This window comes from Watersipora subatra, chromosome 3 (assembly GCF_963576615.1).
Source record: "Watersipora subatra chromosome 3, tzWatSuba1.1, whole genome shotgun sequence".
Taxonomy (NCBI): Eukaryota; Metazoa; Bryozoa; class Gymnolaemata; order Cheilostomatida; family Watersiporidae; genus Watersipora; species Watersipora subatra.
The window spans coordinates 47,702,300-47,723,517 of record NC_088710.1 but is presented as its reverse complement, the minus strand read 5'-3'; the positions used below and the strand labels follow the sequence as shown (position 1 = coordinate 47,723,517).

Below are 21,218 nucleotides of genomic sequence, written 5' to 3'. Positions count from 1 at the left end.
GCTATGATTATCTACAGTGCTCTGTTTCTTGTGGAGCCGGAAAAATGACAAGGGATGTCAGATGCGTAGACAGCGCCAATATCTCTCTCTCCCTCAACGGTGATATCTGTCCTTCATTTACTAAACCGGCAAGTGTTGAGGCGTGTGCTCAAGGAGACTGCCCTAGTTGGCACTTTTCTGAATGGAGTGAGGTCAGTAGTAAATTTCATTGTATCCTTGGTTAGTCCACCACAGTTGATCATCACAAAAATAACTGAAAATAAACAAATGATGAATTTTGAAGGTAAAGATATATGTAAATTGAACAGCTTGCTTTGAGGTTAGCATTTCCTGTTTGCTATCAGTTGAAGAAAGCCAAGTTAGTAAGGGAAGGGAACACAACCACTAACTGTAATATCATCGAGCACTTTCTGTGCATTATATGATGACTTTATACTGGCCACATTGCTAGTTTAACTCATTGGTACATATATTATATTTTTTGCTTTGTATCTTATTATTTTGGTGCCATAATCCTGTTAGAATAGCAAAAGGGAAATCTTCCCAGATGATCAAATCCAACATTATTCTAAACCCTTAAATTGAGCTGAAAACATTTTATTGAATGATTAAATTGTTTTGATACATACATGTATTACAATATGTCTTTCCAACAATATTAGGCATTTATGCTGCTTTATTATTTACAGTGCGTTGGCCCTTGTGATGAAGGGATTCAATTGCGGGATGTCTGGTGCAGTGTCTCAACAAATAACCCTCTATCCGAGACCGAATGCTCCCATTTATCGAAACCTGCTACAAGCATGAGTTGTGAGCAAGAAAAATGCAGGTTTCAGTGGCATGTTTCTGATTGGTCAGAGGTGAGTTGACTGGTGCTGTAATTGGTTATTTTGAAATTGTAAAAATTACATCCTTTAAATGTGTAGCTAAACCTTTCTACCTTGTGGTCTGATGGAAAGTTATTAATCATACCTAATAGCAAAATGTTATTGGTAGTAAACAGTAATATGGAGCACTAGCAGTGATATAATAATAAACAGTAATATAGAAAATATGAAATATAATATACTATATAATATATTAACTAGTATGAAATGCAGCAATGCTCAGCATTTATTTCATTTTTTATACGGTACAAATTGTTTCACGGCAACAATCAATAATTGAGTACAATTGTCCTTAATGCATGCAAAGACGGACTTTTGAGTTGCTAATCAGATCGATCAAAAAATGAAAGTTCTAAAATTGCCCATTGACCCTTGACCTGCCTTTCACAGTAAATAAGTCATAGTGAGTCTGGTCTTATAACTCTTCCTGCACTCGACAACTTTTCAACGTCACGGAACATCATTCTTATTACAATCGACATTATTCTACATATTTGAAAGTGGTCGATTTAGTTGGTAGAGTATAGCAAACTGAGTGACACAAGTTTAAATCCCATACAACGCAATATTTTAGAAAGATTCAATTACCGCCTATATCATTTTTTCAATGCCACTGTTTCCAGCAAGATTACAAGCTCAGAGTTTTGCAATATGGTAGATTGGGTTGCTGAGACTGCTTTGCTATATACGAATTTCTACAGTTTGCTTGATTATTGACAGACAACTCGAATTTACTTTAGTGTTCCTCCAAGTGTGGAAAAGGGGAACAAACTCGGGAGCGGACTTGTCGTGCTAGGAATGGCACAGATGTACAAGAGTTGAACTGCGCTTTATGGCCACCTCCTTCTATAACAAAGGAATGTAAAAACGGTGAATGCCCAGAGTGGAAGGTATCTCCATGGGATCAGGTATCAATCATCTTTACATCTATCTGAAAAGATAAGATATCTGAAAATCAATCAACTATTTTGCTGATGATTTTATGCAAGCAGCGATTTAGATAAAAAAAGGAAGCATATGGAACAAAATCGATGAAATTTTACATTAAAAGATATTATTTTTAAAAATACTCTAAAAATCAAATAATGAAAAACAAAATTCTGTACAAAAAATACTGATGAAAGGTATAAAATGTTGTTTCATAAGTGTTTGCAATATATCCGGCACCATAAATACTTACTAAATAGCTACAACTGGCTACTTATTGAACAGCTTTCAAGTTGCCCTAATAACTATTGATTAATTATTACTTTCGGTGTAATTTCAATCAGTCTTAATTTAAAATCTAAATGAGTGAACAAAAAATTTTATAAAATGACCTGCAAAGTTTACAAATTTATAGACTAGCATTTTAATCAATCACTAGCCAAATAGCAACAACTTGAGTTTTTTAAAAGTATTTAATATCTGATTTAAGTTTATTTTTATTGCACAATCAAAATATTCCAACCACTTAAATAGCAACTTGACTGATTTTATCATCACACTGCAATTCAAATTACACTATACATGGAGTTGCTTATACTGCTTTTAATAAGACAACTCCCGAACTGGTTGGCATTGTAAGTTACGTGTATTTGGTTGTAGTGCTCAGTGAGTTGCGGTTACGGACAGCAAATGAGGCTTGTAGAGTGCTATAACAAAACCTTACATACAGTTGTATCTGATAACTTGTGTGATGGTGGTGAGAAACCAGCAGAGATGACGGTATGTCAGGCTGACCCATGTCCGACATGGAAAGTATATGCTTGGGGCAAGGTAAATAACTTCTCTCCTAGACTTTACTAACACCAGGAAACATATTCTGGTGCTGGTGAAGGCATCAATATGTATTGAACGTATGCACAATAAACATAGTATTTACAAATGTCAAAACCAGACTAACTATTCAAAATTTCAAAGGATCAGCGTTCACTGGTGTATTACAAATCTACAGCAATGGCTAAAATAGTTGAGACGCAATGACTCAATTTTCAAATTTTGGGTGAAATTTAAATTTTCCTATTATTTTAGATATTTACTTCCCAGAATGCGTCATTGAAATCCTTAGACATCAATAAAGTTAAAGATTTTTTTGAGCGATTTAAAGAATAGTGAAAAAAATAAAGATAATTGATGTAATATGTTTACAAACACTAGTTTGGCATCTTTCCAGAAACTACTTTTGTAAAACAGGCAATCTTGATTAAACCAACTTTGAAGGCCGTTTAGTGGAGTAAATAGTAATTGAATTTTTGTTAACCTAAGGTATATTTTAATGGTCAACTATTTCATCTCATTTTAAATTACATTCAAGGGGCTTTCACTAAAAGTCATGTGTATGACATCGAGGGTGTTAATTGTCTCCACTCAAGTAAAGCGGCAACTTATTTTTATTAATATCTTTGTGAAATGGTTAATTGCAAACAATAAAGTAATAAATTTTTTTGTGTAATATGCACTGAATCATTAAGCCTGTTTCTTAAAAAATTGTGTGATCTCTTTGCAGTGCTCAGGGCAATGCAATATGTCAACATCAGTACAGACACGAACTGTGAGATGTTTGTCAGCTGACAACCAGCAACAAGTGCCTTCCAGCCAGTGTGACTCGCTAACAAAGCCTCCATCTACAAGGCCTTGCAAGGACTGCTCACATTGGGAGGCAGAAGATTGGAGCGAAGTAAGTAGACCTTTATAGACATCAACAATTTGCTAAAATTCTCTGCCAAAATATTTGTTGCCAATTACACTGAATATACAGTCATACCTCGAGATATGAGTGCCCCGACATACGAGAAAATCAAGAAACGGGCAAACTTTCGAGTAAGTTACTGCCTCGAGATACGAGAAACCTTTGAGATATGAGCCAAAATTTAATGAGACCATTAAATAGCCAAGTATGTGAGAGGTTTCTTTTGAGAATAACATCAAATGGTTTTACTTGTAGTTTTTTTCACTTTAAAAAAAGTTTTAATAAGGTCGGCTAAAAGTTATAGCGAAACCGATGCAAAAAGTGTCAAGCTGGAAACAGAGAATAAAAAGTTATGACAAAATTAAAGTTAAGCTTAGTAAAAGACTAAAACTTAGCTTTAAGCGCGTGTTTAGTGAGCTAAATTCTTTCAAGTCAACATCAAAGTTTATGTTATGCATTGCAAAAAGTCTAGTGTAACAAATGCATTGCTGTCAAGTCTCTCTCACACCGTCGTTGGTCACTACGCCTGTCTCGAAGGTAAGAACTCTGTGCAGTACTGTACATAGTAATATTGCATATTATTGCAGATCATAACTATTAAATGGGTAATTGTTTTGCTGTGTGAACGTAGGTCCTTAGTTATAACAATTAAAACACGTTTTTCCATCGTATTTTCTTGTTTTTAGGTGATTTTTTATAGTATGGGAACGGATTAATTTGTATTTAGTCTCTTTATATAAGAAGTATTGCGTTGAGACACGAGTATATTGACATATGAGCTCAACCACAGAACTCATTAAGCTCGTATGTCGAGGTATGACTGCATTGCTATATCTTTACCCATTTGTTTAAAATATGTAACTTTATATGAAAAATTAAATTTGTACTGCATATTCAGCTAATGCTGCAATTTAATGAGATTGAACTAAAAAATTCCACAAATTTTATTTTAAGGATATGCTGCCACATGAAAAATTGATCATGCATGGGTATAAACTACAGACCAGTGCGCTAGCAGTCTAGTTAGCCCTGAGAAATCATGAAGCATGCCAATAAAGGTGTTAAGATTTTCAGTGCACCAGCCTGAATGTCACAAGTTCGTCCTGCTCATTAAATCTCTTACCTCAACCTCCAACCCAGGCTTCGGACACACGGATGGACAGACACTGTTCCTATTATAGTAAAGACTGAACCTTAAATGTACTTTACCCATGCATTAATTAGGTTTAACTCTCTGATGTACTTACAAAACTAAATTATAAAAATAACTGATGAGCCAAGGTGATAAAATTAACTGAAATAACATTTGATTTCCATCTAAATGCAAGGAAAACGACTCTGAGATGAATGCGCTGTATAATGTTTAAAAGACTGACTATAATGTTTAAATGCGTTGCATTTTAAACAATTAAGCATAGAAATTTGTTGTAGTTATTTTATATTTATTGCATATCTTAATCCTTAAATGAAGTGAATGGCGCTAAATAGATATCCTACCCAAAAGCTTTAGGCTATTCTGGGAGTGTTTTGTTGTTTGCTATATATATAATCTTAATACAATGTTTCATAGAAACTGTCATGTTTAGTGTTCAGAGACCTGTGGAGTTGGTATTCAAGCTAGAAGGTTGCTCTGTGTCAGTTCTAAGGGAGTCACTCGGGACAATGACGATTGCAGCAATGAACCGCGACCGAGATTAATTCGAAGTTGTCAGATCATACCGTGTTCACAGTGGCAAACGCAGCCTTGGAGCCAAGTATGTACCTTTTATGTTTCACTGAAAACTGTCGATATCCTTTGCACACAATTTAGCTTGATCGAATATCTCTGTAAAAACATGTTTGCATTTACAAAGCATTACATTTGTAGTGCTCCGCTACGTGTAAGGATGGATATAGGAACAGAGAAGTAAACTGTATTAATAGTCAAAGCCTACAATCCTTACCCAACACCATGTGTGACAGTAATACTAAACCAGCCATAAAAGAAATTTGTATGGTAGAGCCAGAGTGTCCCAAATGGAATGCCTCTCAATGGTCACAGGTAACCGCAGGATGTACTTGTTACCTGTTTAGCACTTTATTTGATGCATGTGTCTTGTTCATTATCACAAGCTGTTTGGGCTTTATAACTTCCATGGCATTAGTGAAACCATTTCAATAGCATTTCTCCAGATTTTGCATGAAAAGCTAGTTTTTAGACAAATAATTCAACCTATCAAGCACTTGTTGGAGCCGCACCATCGGGTGAAAATTAATTTTGCAGTGCTCGGTGTCTTGCGGCACCGGTGTGCGACGGAGGAATGTCACGTGTACAGGACCTGATGAATTGTGTGATATCAGCAGCAAACCGAGTAGTGTTGTTCCTTGCAAACTCGTGACTTGCCATCCAGGATTTGAATGGAAGGCGGAGAGATGGTCAGAGGTAAATACTCAGCATGACATAGTTAACCTTAATGCGTTTGTTTATTTTTATGTACTTTTGTGACTCGCTTGATCCAGTGAAGCAAGCACTCTGATTGGTTGGTTCTATTTGATGCTGGTTGGGTCTGCGTAACTATATATTATTTCACACTTTCTCTTTCGACCTGCTAGTTATCACCAACCACATTTCCTGCTGTCTTATAAAAATAGATGCCTCTCTCTTTTGAAGTAGATCTTTTAGAAGTAGATGCATTTAAAGTAGATCATTAAAAACAATTATTCAACTTTATTGATGTCTACTAATTTCAATAATATATAAATTTATACGATTTGGGAGGTGAATACCTAAAATAATAGTAAAACAGATTTTACTAAAAATTTTGAAAATTGAGTCATTGCGTCTCAACTATCTTAGCCATTGCTGTAGATTTGTAATATACCAGTGAATGCGGGTCCTTTGAAATTTTAGATAGTCAGTCTGGTTTTAATATTTGTAAATACTATGTTTATCGTTTATACATTCAATACATATTAATACTTTCATCAATACATATTAATACTTTCATCAATACATATTAATACTTTCATCAATACATATTAATACTTTCATCGGTATCAGAAAGTTTGTCTAGTGTTGGGTAAGTCTGGGAGAGATAGGTTTAATCGCCTCAGGTATTACCATGCATAATTAAGGTTTCTGCATGGCGACCTACATAGTCTAAAATGTGCTACTCGCTGTTTGTATTTCATGTAACCTATCTTTCATATTTCTAGTAGTACAACGGTAGTAAATAGGCTCGTCAAACACCATCTAATGTTAGAACTAACACTGTCCTTCTTTAAAAACATGTTGAGAAGAGAATGCATTCCTTTTTGTATTAGTAGCAGCATGGTCTTGGGCACCAAGCATGCACATACTTAAACACAAAGCCTGGCTTTTCCATCAACATAGCCATCTGCATCGGCAACACCTCGCACAGTCACTGTTTAGTTGTTTGTATCTCTCTGTCCATGTAGTGCTCAACTACTTGCGGCTACGGGGTCAAGTCGCGAACAGTAAGGTGTTATAGCTTGAAATCTAAAAAGCCCGTGCCGCTCTATTTCTGCCCGACCAATGATAAGCTACCAACCCAGAGAAGATGCCAAGAAAAGCATTGTCCGTACACATGGTGGGCTGACAAGTGGTCGCAGGTAATGTATTGACCATACGAATATATACACCACTCGCATGCCGGCACCAGTTATGGCTATGCTTTGCTAAATTATCTCACAGCGTTTACTGACTGCTTATTAGTATTTGGAGGGTAGTTACGCTAACAGACATTTCTGTTTCTCCAACCACACTTTCTCCTGATTCTTGCAACAAACACCCAACTCCCTATGATTTTAGCAGCTACAACCTAATTACTGAGTTCTATGTATTATGCCATCTTATTACAAACTCTTATCAAGTATTGCCTTCTGGCAGTGTTCGGCAACCTGTGGAGTAGGAAGGCAGTTCCGGAAAGTGCTATGTAAATCTATAAGTGCAGAAGGCTGGTATACTGGAAATTCTGGCTTTGGCTGTGAAATCAATGAGAAGCCACCGGCGATCAGGTCATGTACAATGGGACCTTGTTATGCTCGATACATTTGGCAACCAGAGCCTTGGGGACAGGTACGCCTACCGTTACTTTGTCATAGAATTAGATTTTAGGCCTCATCTCATTTCTATGGTTTTGTGAATAACTCGTATTTTGATTCATTTCTCTTTATCCGACAACTAACTTGTAGTTTTAAATTTTTAATTTTTGCTACATAAACATTTGTAACAAGTATTAAAGTAATATCATATTTTTAATTGCCGACTAACAAAATTGGTAATGTGATGTCATCAACAGATTGTACCATTTTCAGCTAAATTGAGCAGGCAACTCTAACATTCTAGATTATTACCACTTGCGTGTCTGTTACAATTTTCCATGATTTTGCTGCTAACAAAAATTACAGTAGTTGACATAGCTAGTTAGCATTGGCTCGATTTGTTAGCATTTGTCATATTTCGCTAAATAGGTTACTACCATGAAAACTCTGGTTTCATATAGTATACCAAGCTCAAACCTCCAATACTGGCCTCATTTTGAAACATAGAAATGCGTAGATTGTTACAGAGAACTTTAACAAAATACAATATGTTACTTAGTGCTCAACCGATTGTGGTTGGGGCAATGAGAGACGGAAAGTCTACTGTGTAACTCTAACAGGAGAGAGGATGCCAAGAACAAAATGCAACGCATTGCTCAAACCAGAGCGATCTCAAAAGTGCTACGAAGGACCGTGTGCGTATTTCAACTGATACATTTATTAACCAATTTGCAATAACTAATAGAATATCTTTATATGTATATATACATATAGGCCTACCGGTATATTTACGCTAACAAAGGCTCTGCAAGACCACAACAGTAGTGAAAAATGATTTTACAGATGGCCAGGTAATGAAATATTCCCTTAAAATCAGTAGCAGGGTTCTGGTGCTTTTGTTAAAAATCTAACTTATTTCCACATCTGCGAAGAGTATCTTTTATAGCTATAATAAACTGGTGAGTTGGTAATTTTTAATTTGTTCTAATTAATTAATTTATTAAATAATTTAATTTATTTATTTTTCATTTACTAATGTTTTATTTATTTATTTGTTTAAATTTTGTAGTTTATTTTAATTTATTTATAATTAATTAAGTCTATTTTTAGTTTGATGTTTGTTTTTGTAAATTGACTTTTAAATGTAAAATTGTTTGTTTATTTTGCTGTTACAGAAGTTTGTATACATTACATATAAGATGATAAATATAACACTGCTAAAGCGGACATTAACTTTTATAATTTTCTCTCAGTTAACAGACCAACCAGCATAATATGTATCTGTATATAATACGTAATAATCTGGAAGCAGTTCAACTTGAAGAAATTTATCCTTTTGCAGCCATCCATTTTTTCTTGATATTTCAAACTGAATTAGGAATCTAAACCGGAAACCAAACACTCATGCTGACTGATAGGAAAAAGAGTAAATTACTTTCACTAACTTTAGTTAAGCGACAGCCTGTCAGAGTGCAGATTAACCTGCATCAGTTGACTTGGTAGAAAACAGCTTAAAGTTTGGATGCCCTTCCTTTCACCACCAGTAGCCTTTTCAGGAATTGGACTTTAGGCTATGGCTGCTTCTGTACGGTGATTATCATTACATCTATTCTATATTTACCGTAAACCCTTTAATTGAGCGCCACCTCTATTTGACCGCCACTCTGACATTCTTTGGTTTTTTTGAACCCGTAATAGCAAGTGATCAGTAGAAAAGTGTCCACAAAATTGTATTAGTAATGAATTGTTTACATCAATAACAATTAATTCTCTCGTTGTCCAACTCCAAAGCTTTTCATTTTGTTTTAGTTAAAATTTTAAAAGCGACATCATAAAAATAATTGATAACTGTATCAGGCTAATAGTAGTTTCTCGTTTAAGGCGGTTTTGATACTTCGAAGTATATAAAAACCAAAAGATGTTCGCTCCATCAAAAGCAATAACCAGAACGCAACTGAGCAAGCAAACGATGCAAATACTTTTGTTTCAATAATGTTAATTTTTGTTTCTGCATATATTATAAGTATGGTTCATTTATGTCACTTGTTTATGAATATATATTTGTAGCATTTGATAGATTGTTGTTATATAACTTATAAATTTGCAGATTCGTAGAATATGATTTGATAGCGTCATTGCGGTAATCTGATATTACAATGGATCGACGCTCGTAACTCTTCTTCTATTGCACATAAAAAGCTAGTTGTGGCCGCAGACTGTTGCAAAAATATCAATGAGTGCAACAAACTTTTATGCAACATTGTTAGATATAGATACAAAATAAAAATATGTCTTCAAATTTATAATGAAATAGAAATTGATAGCTTTAACAAATTTCAAAGCAGGACACAGGCTATAATATCATCGCAGGTTTATTGCAAACTGGTAGAGATATTTCTCGGCTTTTCAATGCATATTTATTAACAGATCTACAACAAGTTAGAGGTAAGCTAGCAGATTTATTGAATAATGGAGCGCCATGGCATTCAATTAGAGGTTTTACAGTATATTTGGCACAAGTAGAGCGAATGACTATGAATCAAATGCTGTTTGACAGGCCAATCAAAGTCGTGCAGCGAGCTGAGAAGGAAGAGCGCTATCAGAGAAGATGGTGATTATGAAATATTTATTCGTGGTAAACCTACTAAGGTGAGTAAATTCGCTACAGACTACAGATGCTATTTCTATGATAACACAATGCTGGCTAATATCTGCCTAACATTACGTTTATATAGAAGGCTAATGGCTAAGGGAGGGTAAACCTAGTGTGACAAAACAATGAACTCATGCACAAAGGGTTATGAGCACCAAGTTATGAGCAGCGGTACATACATGTATTTGCCATACAACAGCTTTCTGTCTGTGTTACACTAATAACTCGGAGCATGTACATGTAGTAGTATAGCTAGTGTATTCCTTACATAGAACACAACACTGTTATCTAGATAACATATGATTCCTTAAACTCAATTTTACCTTTTTATCTCTCAAGCCAGACAAGATACAACGCAACACAATAAAACAATTCAATAAAAGTTAAACGAATGAGTGAGTTTTGAGGTATCTCATCATGTGACGGCAAGCATTAGGTTTATTTGAGTCAATGTATGTAATGACAAGTGTTAGCGTTGGAATTCATAAACAAAATGGTCGTCATCATGCAAGTGTGATAACTTTTTAAACTCACAATGTTGCACTTTTGATTTGATTTTTTTCTAAATACCAGAAATTATAAACAACTCTATAATATGAAAAGCATCAAATATGTGGAACTGGCAAAAGCTGTTAATCAAAAAGATATCTAATATTCCTTTCAGTCCCAGTTGGTTTCGACCTATTTGGACTTTTATTAGACTATCACAAATATATATGTGCGCATCATCATGTGACAAATATACATGTACACATGGTCATGGCTACATACTATCACAAATATACATGTACATGTGATCATGACTACATAGCATCACAAATATACATGTACATGTGATCATGACTACATACCATCACAAATATCCATGTACATGTGATCATGACTACATACCATCACAAATATACATGTACATTGGATCATGACTATATACCATCACAAATGTACATGTGATCATGACTACATACCGTCACAAATATACATGTGCTTGGGGTCATGGCTACATACCATCACAAATATACATGTGCTTGGGGTCATGGCTACATACTATCACAAATATACATGTGCTTGGGGTCATGGCTACATACTATCACCATTCTGAAGTGCAGATCTTCCAAACAACTACAATCATGTGATTGGTATGTGGACTACCTATGTAGTTCTGTCTATGATCATTGAATGAATGTCATTACGATCCGTCAAATTATTGAGTTGAGCAGCTATAGAGATATCTGAAAACGGATTTTGATACCTTCCCAATTCTATTCAATGGAGTGTTTTAAAACTGTTATAGTTATATTATAGCGAGGTGAAGGCGTAATAAAATTGCATACAGTTTTAAATTCTTGAAAGTTCATATTGTTTATGCGTATTATGAACAATAAAACTGACACTTCTATTACCAACTTGTAGGTATACTGCCACAGAATGTATTCAAAGGAACCGACAGAATATATTTCCCTTCCGTCTGGCTCCAATGAAAACTATGCTCTCATTTATGAAAACCGACTCGCGCAGCCGTTTGCCTGTCCTTATACTAGCAACAATGTCGAAGGAACTGCCTGCAGCAACTGTGTGCCGACTCCTTTCAGCAGAGCCGGTGAAACAAGATTCACCAAAGTTAGACTGAATGTTACAGCTGTGTCTATTATTGGTAAGTACTAGTAGACATGCTAAATGTAGCATTGTTCTTGGAATTTATATGGCATATCAATGATTATCGGTTGCATAGGAACTAACAGGTAATACACGAAGCATTCAAAATATACCCTGTTGTTACAAATGAAGTCAAATGTGCGTGAACTGATGTTGTTATGTATATTAGTACCCTGGCAGTCTAGTCTGCCATGATAGATCATCAGGTCTGCCAATAAAGCATAGAAAATAAGTGTGTGCACAACTATTCCATAATGTTGGAAGGTGGTCAATTAGCCCAGGTGTTGAAGTGTCCGGCTACTAAGGTGATTGTCATGAGTTAAGATACCATACGAATCAATCTTTAATCCCAACCTCAAACTGTGGCTTTGGCTAAACAAACAGACAAACAGACAGACATGGCTCTCATTATTATAGTAAAGACTGGAGGAATGCCTGGCGGTGCACGAGTAATAAAAATTTTTTTTGCGCAGAGAATTTATTTTTAATCAACATATACAACATTTACCATTCTAACTTTTAAATGAAGGTCTAGGTTTATTTCTGTGTGTGTTTGGCCAATGCATAATTTAAATATTTGAAAGGTCGAGGCAAAGCTAAAACGATGTTGAAAAACATTTCTTCTAACGCTACACATTCGTTCAGGATTTAAAGCAGCTTATAAACAGTAGCAGGTAATTTAAATTTATTTTATTAAGGTCATTTGAAATTTTACTACAATAAGACCTGTGTCCGTCCTTCCATCTGGCCACTAAGAAAAAAAGATTGCGCCTAACAGGAGATGAACCCATGCATTCAGATGCACAGATGTTAAACCAAGCGCACTACCACTAAACCATGTAGCCAACTGGCCAAAGCATAGAATAATAGCGCTTATAATTGTTACACATCATGACCTCTCACGGCGCATCAAACTTTGCATCAAGCAATGGTTTTGTGAATTCTTCAATCGTGCTTCTGGTAGTTCAAGCGCTGCAAGCGTGTGTATTTTAACGAATCGCTATAAACTGGACATACGACAGACAGACAAACACTTAGATTCATACATGTAGATCAGTAATTCACCTTTTTAAGTAATAGTATGATGCAAATGTAATTTTATGCTCGGATTTAAAACGCTTTATAAAAATGCCTTGTTATCACATATTAACTGAAATGGACGGAAGTAGGCTAATGCATGTACAGTTATTACAATACATGATTTTTGTACATTAGATCAGTAATGGCTGTTTTAGTTAATGATTTCCAGTACTCAGAGACAAGTGGAGTGAATAAAGTGCCCTATGCTTCAGCTGGTGATTGCTACAGCGCTGTGGATTGCCCTCAAGGTCGGTTCTCAGTAAATCTTGCTGATACAGGCTTTAGAGTGGCGTCACACGTGCAGTGGCAACTTCAAGGGGCGTATTCCTATAAGGACATTTTTCTAAGAGACGTAAGTATAGAAATTTACTTTCCATGTTGCTTTCCTAAACGCTTTTAAAAGTCAATATTCCGTAAACCATAATCGAACATAATAAGCAAAAAATTCACTCTAAATGAGATATTATTTTTCAGTAGATGAATTTTTTTAACCAATCGGTACCTAGTTGATATTCAGAAGAATAAGATTTCTGCAGCTTTCATTGTAAGGTAAAGCGATGACCTCTAATTTATATACTGGAGTTTTTATGTGTTACAATGTGTAACAATTCTTATTTGTCTGAAATCATACACTAGGATGGTCATTATGGATGATGAAAACTGGAGATAAAACAGTAAGTCTACGAAACACGTGTAATGTGTTTCGTAGAGCAATGGTATTGCAGCGGACCATATATAATCATAGACCTAATAACTATATTAAGCATAGTTAATAGGTCTAAGAATATAATTATCAACTATATCATATAAACCAAACCCTCCTTTTAAGTGAGAGTTTCAAAATTTATATAAAACCTATGACTTTTGGCTTCCTGAAGCTTTTAGACATTGCGATGAGTTGCAAAAAAGTGCTTGTTATCATACTTGAATAAATATTTCTCACTTGATTGGATGACATTAGAAACATATTACTGTATTTCTCAGACTAAAAGTTTTAGTGTTTTCATAGTTTAGTCAGGGGGCACGTTATACTCCGGAGTGACTTGTGTGTGACATTATTGACAATTAACGACCAAGCAGCACGAAGAAAAGTTGAGAAATCTGTATGGTTCTGGCAAAAGGGGAGGCAACTCTTACTAAAGTGAAAAAAATAAAAACATCAATCCCGGGCTAGAAAGCTAGATGACCGATTCTTCCACCTCAGAGTGGTCGAAAAGTAATGCCGTGGATGAAAATGTCATCGTACTTTAGCTACCGGGTATTTGGATTGACGCAGATGGTTTTTTCATAAATTTCTTAATATGTTATTTATGCTAGAGTTATCTGAACAACTCTTAACATGTTATGTTAACATGCTCAATTGTGTCATTTAGCGTAAGCATACCATTCAGGTTGTCGTTGCTTTTATTATATTATTGTATTATTTATCATTTAAATTTTAAATGGCATGTCTGTTCTTACCATTCAATTTTATCAAATAAATCTCCCAAAAAATGTAACTTATACTTTGGAGCAACTTATATGTTTTTGTCTTCATTTTATATACATTTTATGGCTGATGCGACTTAGACTCTGGAGCAACTTATTTTTCGGTACTGAGTCTCTATTGATCTCTGTTATTTATTAGCAAAAACCATGTATTCAGAAACTAGCTACATTATAATGAACATTTGAGTTGGTTACTGTCATCTTATTCACCTGTAGGATGGACTGGTTGTTCAGGGAAAGTGTGGTGGTTATTGCGGACTATGTGCTCCAGCTGAACCATTCGGCCTTCAATTGGAACTGCTAAATAAGATCTAGTTCATATAATTGTAAGTAATATTACTAAGAATGTAAGTTACATTGTACATTTAAGTAATGTCCTCAGTATTACTTGGCAGGCTTACAATGTCCCTTGTAGTCAATGATAGAGAACCTCTGCAACGACTTCACACTCAAGACCATTATTTGAATGATACGTATTCTGGGAGAGCGGATATCAAATAAATAACAAAAAATACTTGTTGATGGCGGATATTCACCAATCTGAAGGATTATACAAATAATTTTGTTTGTAGACCATGTCTATGGTAATTGACTGTATGTCTATGTTTATTGACCATATGTCTATGTTTATTGACTATATGTCTATGTTTATTGACCATATGTCTATGTTTATTGACCGTATGTCTATGTTTATTGACCATATGTCTATGTTTATGGACCATATGTCTGTTTATTGACCGCGTCTATGTTTATTGACCATATGAATATGTTTATTGACTATATGTCTGTGTTTATTGACCATGTGTCTATGTTTATTGACCATAGAACACCTTAAGCATATATGAAGTCCTTGGAGGAATGATAAGAAATTTGTAAAACAGAATTGTCAATCCAGTTCAAACAAATTAACAAAAGATTTATCGTTACTGTTTATAGAATAATAAAAAAATTTTTTATGTATATCTTTTAGCTAACGTTGTTATATTAAAATTTTGTTGTTTTGTTCATATAATACCGTATAATATAATATAATACCGTATACAATATTTTGATCAGCCGTAATAATGTTGTAACTCATGCAGTTCAGTTGAGATTGGTATCAACTAAGAACACAATATGTTATTCCATTTATGTAAAAGTAACTTTAAATACATCCTAATAAACACTATATTCATACTGGCTACTACTTTTACATTTTCAAACATAGAAATGAGAGTTATCCACCTTTTGAGTTAACAACTTTTCACTAACTTCACCCAAACATTAGCTGAGAATTTCTAGCTAATTACTTTTACATTTTCAAACATAGAAATGAGAGTTATCCACCTTCTGAGTTAACAACTTTTCACTAACTTCACCCAAACATTAGCCGAGAATTTCTAGCTAATCACTTTTAGGATCTCTAAAATTTGTTGATGACATAATTACCGGTTTAAGTTTTTAAACATAAGATACTATTTTGTACTTTATGTGTGTCACGTGCAAACTCGTTCAATTCCTTTCATTTGTCTTCACAGGGTACGTGATGTCAAACAGAAATCTAGTCATCACCTTTAAGGTAACAGATAATACTCACACCTACAAGATACAACTGAACTCATCGTCACTAAACATTAGGTTTGGTACCTATAAGAACTTTGTTGCAACCATCTAAAATGACTAACTGTATGATGTACATTGCTTCTCACCCTCTTGAAATTATAAATTGGACAAGCTGGTTGTGAAAAGAGGAACCTTTATGGGCCTCCTACTATGAGAGAATATTGTCTATATTATGGTGTATTATAATATCACAGGCTATTTATAAATATTTATATTATTACATATAGATTTTTATCTTATATGGCAGGTAGATATTTATAACTATCTATAGAAACAATGTACTGACCTAATGTTATGAATTATTAGGTGACTTCATATATAATGGTTATATGTTTTATATGTTTATTGCATGCATTGCATTGCATGCTAATACATGCCATTACGGCTTGAGAATCAGAGGCGGTTTTTCATTGCAATGGTCAGTAGAGTAGTCATGTTTTAAATTTTGACCAGTTTATTTTTGTAAATATGTTGTAAATAATTATTTATCATTTGTTATTTATCTATGTGTATTTTGTACAAAATGGTCAGTAGCAACCTTTAGTGAGACACATATTCAGAATGTAAACGCCTTTTTACTGTTCTATAGCTTTTATTTGTTATCCTGGAATTAAAATTTAGGAAATTTTTAAGACTTCTGTATTTCATGTTTACTCTATAATAAAGAATATAAGGCTGACTAGATTATTCATATGTAAAATATCTAAGTTTTCTTGCTTTTGCTTTCTTGAGTATCATGGACCTCTAATGTGAACAATTTATTACAGATATATTAGCTAGACGGGACTAATTTAGGAACAGCATATATAAAATAGAGGGCGTCGGATGAATGGACAATAAATAATATCTGAAGGATCAAACCATATATAATTACTAACTGTATTACCCGCCTACGGGAACAGATTCTCGTGCAGCATAAGATTTATCGAGAGTTGTCTTTCATACTGTAAAACAACTCCAAATATGCAGTCTACTGAACTTTTTTGCCCTGATCACACTATGCATACACATATGCAGTCATATATGTCAATAATGTTGGGGGGAATAATGGAAATCTGCAATAAGTTTTACAGCTACTCTACAATGCATCAGTCTCAAACCACACAAATCGAAGTTGCCCAGTTTGTGTACAGAGAACTGATAATGAAATTGACATTGCTAGGCAAACTGAAGTTCTTTAAACTGGCAGTATTGATAAAATTTTGCATCTTTTAAAAAATTATACCAAATATTTTGCTATCGCCAGCATTTATTGAATGGAGACTTTTACATGCTTAAAACACTAATCATGGCTCACCAGTTTTTCATCTATAGCCTGTGTTTTGACATGGTATATACAAACAGTAATGAGGTTGTGTTGATAAGATTTATATGTATAACAGCTCAGGCAGTATGATGTTAAGGCAGATACAGCATTAGCACCTTGCAATAATAAAACATAACGCCAACATGATAGTCTTTTTATGAGATACAATAAGGAAAATGAATGCATGAAAATATATACACTGAAAAATATGTTAGAAAATGCTGCATGTGGTATAGCACAATGTTAGTTCAAAGCAACACTTGCAGATAAACAACATTTTTTGTTTTTCTGTCGGGTGTATGAACAAACAGTTTTCAGCTTGTGCCTACTTTTTGAGCAGGCGACGTACAGCTGGTCATGGCTAAAGCAGGGTGACAGTAAGTCGATACCAGCTGCTCTCTTTCTTTTCACCATTTTATTTGCAACTGTCGGAGTACTCATGCAAGTTCTGTAGTAGTAAGTTACAGTAGGGCTACTCGTAGCTGGAAAAAAAATTAGTAACTCAGCTGCTGAAGGAAATGAACATGTCCCACTACCACGAACAGTGTCAAATCCAACGTTATTAAGTAGTTGAGGTGTGGCAATTCATATACAATACACTACAACATTGAATGAGAAGTACTTACCTTTTTGAAGTAGAAATTCAGTAAGTAACACGCAGTAGCAGTACCCATGCAAGTTCTGTAGTTCTGTAGTACTCGTAGCTGGAAAAAAAGTAAAAGTAACTCGGCTGCGGAAGGAAATGAACATATTTACTATCACAAACAGTGGCAAATCCAACGTTTTTAACGCTTTCACTGAAGTAGACTCATTTATGCGTTTTCTATGGTTGACCGCATAGACGCATTTTTGTGACTTTACCAGCAATTGCTAGTAACTGAATTTTATTATTCATTGATAACATAACCAACGGTCTAGGACTTTTATGGTAGTGACAGTGTTGTCCTAAGATTTCTCTATAAAATTAGCCTAAAGTTTAATATTTTAATCTTTTTTGGGAATTTCCAACCTAAGTGTAAGTTCATTAAATGTGTCCGAGTTAGAAAACAAATAACTACTTACGTTGATGACCTTATAAGATTTTTGTGATTCCACAGATAATTAAAATAGCAATAGTAGCACTGACTCTGATGGTGGTGAAAGTAATAGTTTTGTAAGAATAAGGAACATTGTAGGGGATCGTTTTAGCTTCGTAGCTTCACATCACTTGATCAATGTACAAAGTATAGATACAATGAATTTTTTGCATAGCAGTGTTTGTTAACATGTTAACAAAATGAAATATACAACCAAAACAAATGTGCTAGATGGAGTTTGAAATTGAAAAAATATTATATGCATATCATGAAGCAATATTGGCAAAATGGCTGGCAGTAGGCCGATAGCTAAATTTGTACATGGATGCAAGTGAAAGGGTTATGTATTGGAAGTGTGGCAGTTCATAGACAATACAACATTGAATAGGAAGTACTTACCTTTTTGGTGTAGAAATTTAGTAGGTGAGAGCTGTGTTTTTTCCAGGGGCCGCAAGAAACAAACATTAATGTGACCTTCTCGGTACACGTTGGCATTAAATATTAATTTCATGTAAATTACTACTCATTAATTTATTTTATTTAATGAGTAGTACATTTGTATAGCTGTATAGGCACCTTTGCATAGGCCGCAGAGCTCAAGACGGTGCTTTTTAACACGGCAGCAACTTTGCTGATTAAAACAGAACAGAACCGGAGATCTCGCGATTTTTGTGCAAAAACGATGAATATGTTATGTATAGAGGCGTACTAACCGGAGATTCCTGTTAATGCGCCCTAGTGGTGACCACAGAATAGCCACACCCTTATATAAGCGGCATGACTCACAAACCATCAGAAAAAAGTAGCGGCTAATAGTCCGAAATGTACGGTACTCTATAAGGTGGATACAAACACACGCACAAGTTATTAAAATTCATCGCGTAATTATTTTATAACCCGTGCATTCAGCTTAATAGTCTTAGAAAATACTTGCCAAAAAATTCAAACAATTTATTTTTCCTAAATTGCAAAGGTTGTTTGACTTTCAAACATTGTGTCAAAAGCAAATAAATGCCATTATCGAATGTCAATATTACAAACTCTGTCTTTGTAAAACTCATCCAAGCAATATCAATACTATATTTCAGAAATTTACAAACTACTTTGCAAGTTGAAATGTATGCATAACTTTATAACAAGGCCAATGATGTATATCTATCATATATATATATCTATCATATAACGTGGAAACCTCACTAGGTCGGTCTGCTTGGCTGACCAGAGATTTTCATCACGATAGGCTCCTAACTACTCCTCTCACAGAAATTTCTATAATAAGTTTCCCAGTCAAATGTGTTCGCTCGGCATCCATTATGATTTTGAACTCTGCTGTATCATTGTTCAATTAAATGCTAATATTTTCCACGAAAAACCATTTATTCGCTGCTACATTATGTGATTTCGTAAATATCAGATAATATAGCCTGTCGTTATGAAGATGGCTTAATCAAGTCCTATGAAGATGGTGAAAGTGGTGACACAGTGTATGTTAAGCCAGTGCATGCTAAATGGACTACTTACCGTATGGAAAAAAGGAATGGTAACTGCGTTAATATCTTATGTAGTCTTACAGGTCAATGGCACAAATGGGTCATTGCAGAAATGCGCTTAGCTAATAGTAATGGCGAGGATACCAGCAGTGATAGGGTGTCAAGTGACAATGCTATGGAAGTAGAATTTGATTCTTATAATCTCAATATCAGTGAAAATGACAATAGTTCTAGACACAGATTCTGAAATTGACAGCGATTGTGACAATACAAATACTGTAGTCGGCATTACCAGGCCTATTAGAGACAGGCGACAATCAGAAAGATATGGAGAATTTTATGAACATTAGAGCTGTGTTTGTGTTGTGATGATCTATATTTTCAGTTCAGATGGTTCAGGGGTGATGTGGTTGCATTGTATTATGTGATGTATTATGAAACACCCCTTTGAAAACACCCCTGGAAAATACATGCATAGCATCGAGGTGGACACTTGTGATTACTCTAATAAATCACACACACACTACAGCTTTTTATGAAATTATTTCACTGTAATCACTTTATGCAATTGACATCGTAAATAGCTATGCTTAAGCTAAAGTGCAATTATATTCATAATATATCAAAAATGTTCCCAGTTATATAAATCGCAAACAGTCGTGAGCTTGATACAAAAATTCTGTAAATCTACTCGTAAAGGTTGAAGATGCATCGATAACATTTGATAAATGTAGCCTAATCATCAACCATCATCAACTTCGTGATTCAGTTTAGGGGTACCCGAAGCGATGGCCCTTAAAAATGTCCAACCACAATAAAATCACAAAAACTATGAACAACTAGGAACACTTCTATCAAACGCAATCGAAAAACGATGACTGAAGTTAAATGGTTGAAATTCACTAGCATGACATCACACCCACAAAGGACTCATGGCTTCGTTGAACTCACAACATAAAAATACTCTAACAATCATATACATGTATAATACGTGTAACTCTACTTTATATCCATTTAATCCATTTCTTCTACAAGGAATCCAAAAGTAGCTGGCCTATTCTCAATTACATTTCTTTGCTGATTTTGACATTAAAAATAGATTTATAAAACAAGACAGTGTATTTTAATGGTTTATAGAACAGGACAATGAGGTCTGGAGAAACTATGAACTAGTTGTGCTTACAGGTTTACGCTTGTGAACAGATGCAGAGATTTTGATGACTCTTTTGGTGCAACATTATAACCTACTGCTTTAGTATATGTATATA

General features: G+C 34.6%; 1 protein-coding gene across 1 annotated transcript in view; it reads left to right on the top strand.

The window, feature by feature from the left end:
* The window catches only part of LOC137389846 (A disintegrin and metalloproteinase with thrombospondin motifs 9-like), a 62,205-nt gene extending 45,305 nt beyond the window's left edge, over window positions 1-16,900 (top strand). The window contains exons 26-41 of the mRNA XM_068075983.1: window positions 18-191; window positions 690-860; window positions 1,628-1,795; window positions 2,475-2,645; window positions 3,376-3,546; window positions 5,145-5,312; window positions 5,426-5,599; window positions 5,822-5,980; window positions 6,997-7,170; window positions 7,448-7,636; window positions 8,162-8,297; window positions 10,160-10,251; window positions 11,666-11,906; window positions 13,144-13,340; window positions 14,693-14,802; window positions 15,994-16,900. Of these exons, the coding sequence (XP_067932084.1) occupies window positions 18-191; window positions 690-860; window positions 1,628-1,795; window positions 2,475-2,645; window positions 3,376-3,546; window positions 5,145-5,312; window positions 5,426-5,599; window positions 5,822-5,980; window positions 6,997-7,170; window positions 7,448-7,636; window positions 8,162-8,297; window positions 10,160-10,251; window positions 11,666-11,906; window positions 13,144-13,340; window positions 14,693-14,791 (2,484 nt within the window). The 3' untranslated portion in view covers window positions 14,792-14,802; window positions 15,994-16,900. The remainder of the gene's footprint in view (window positions 1-17; window positions 192-689; window positions 861-1,627; window positions 1,796-2,474; window positions 2,646-3,375; window positions 3,547-5,144; window positions 5,313-5,425; window positions 5,600-5,821; window positions 5,981-6,996; window positions 7,171-7,447; window positions 7,637-8,161; window positions 8,298-10,159; window positions 10,252-11,665; window positions 11,907-13,143; window positions 13,341-14,692; window positions 14,803-15,993) is intronic.
* The last annotated feature ends 4,318 nt before the right edge of the window (window positions 16,901-21,218 follow it).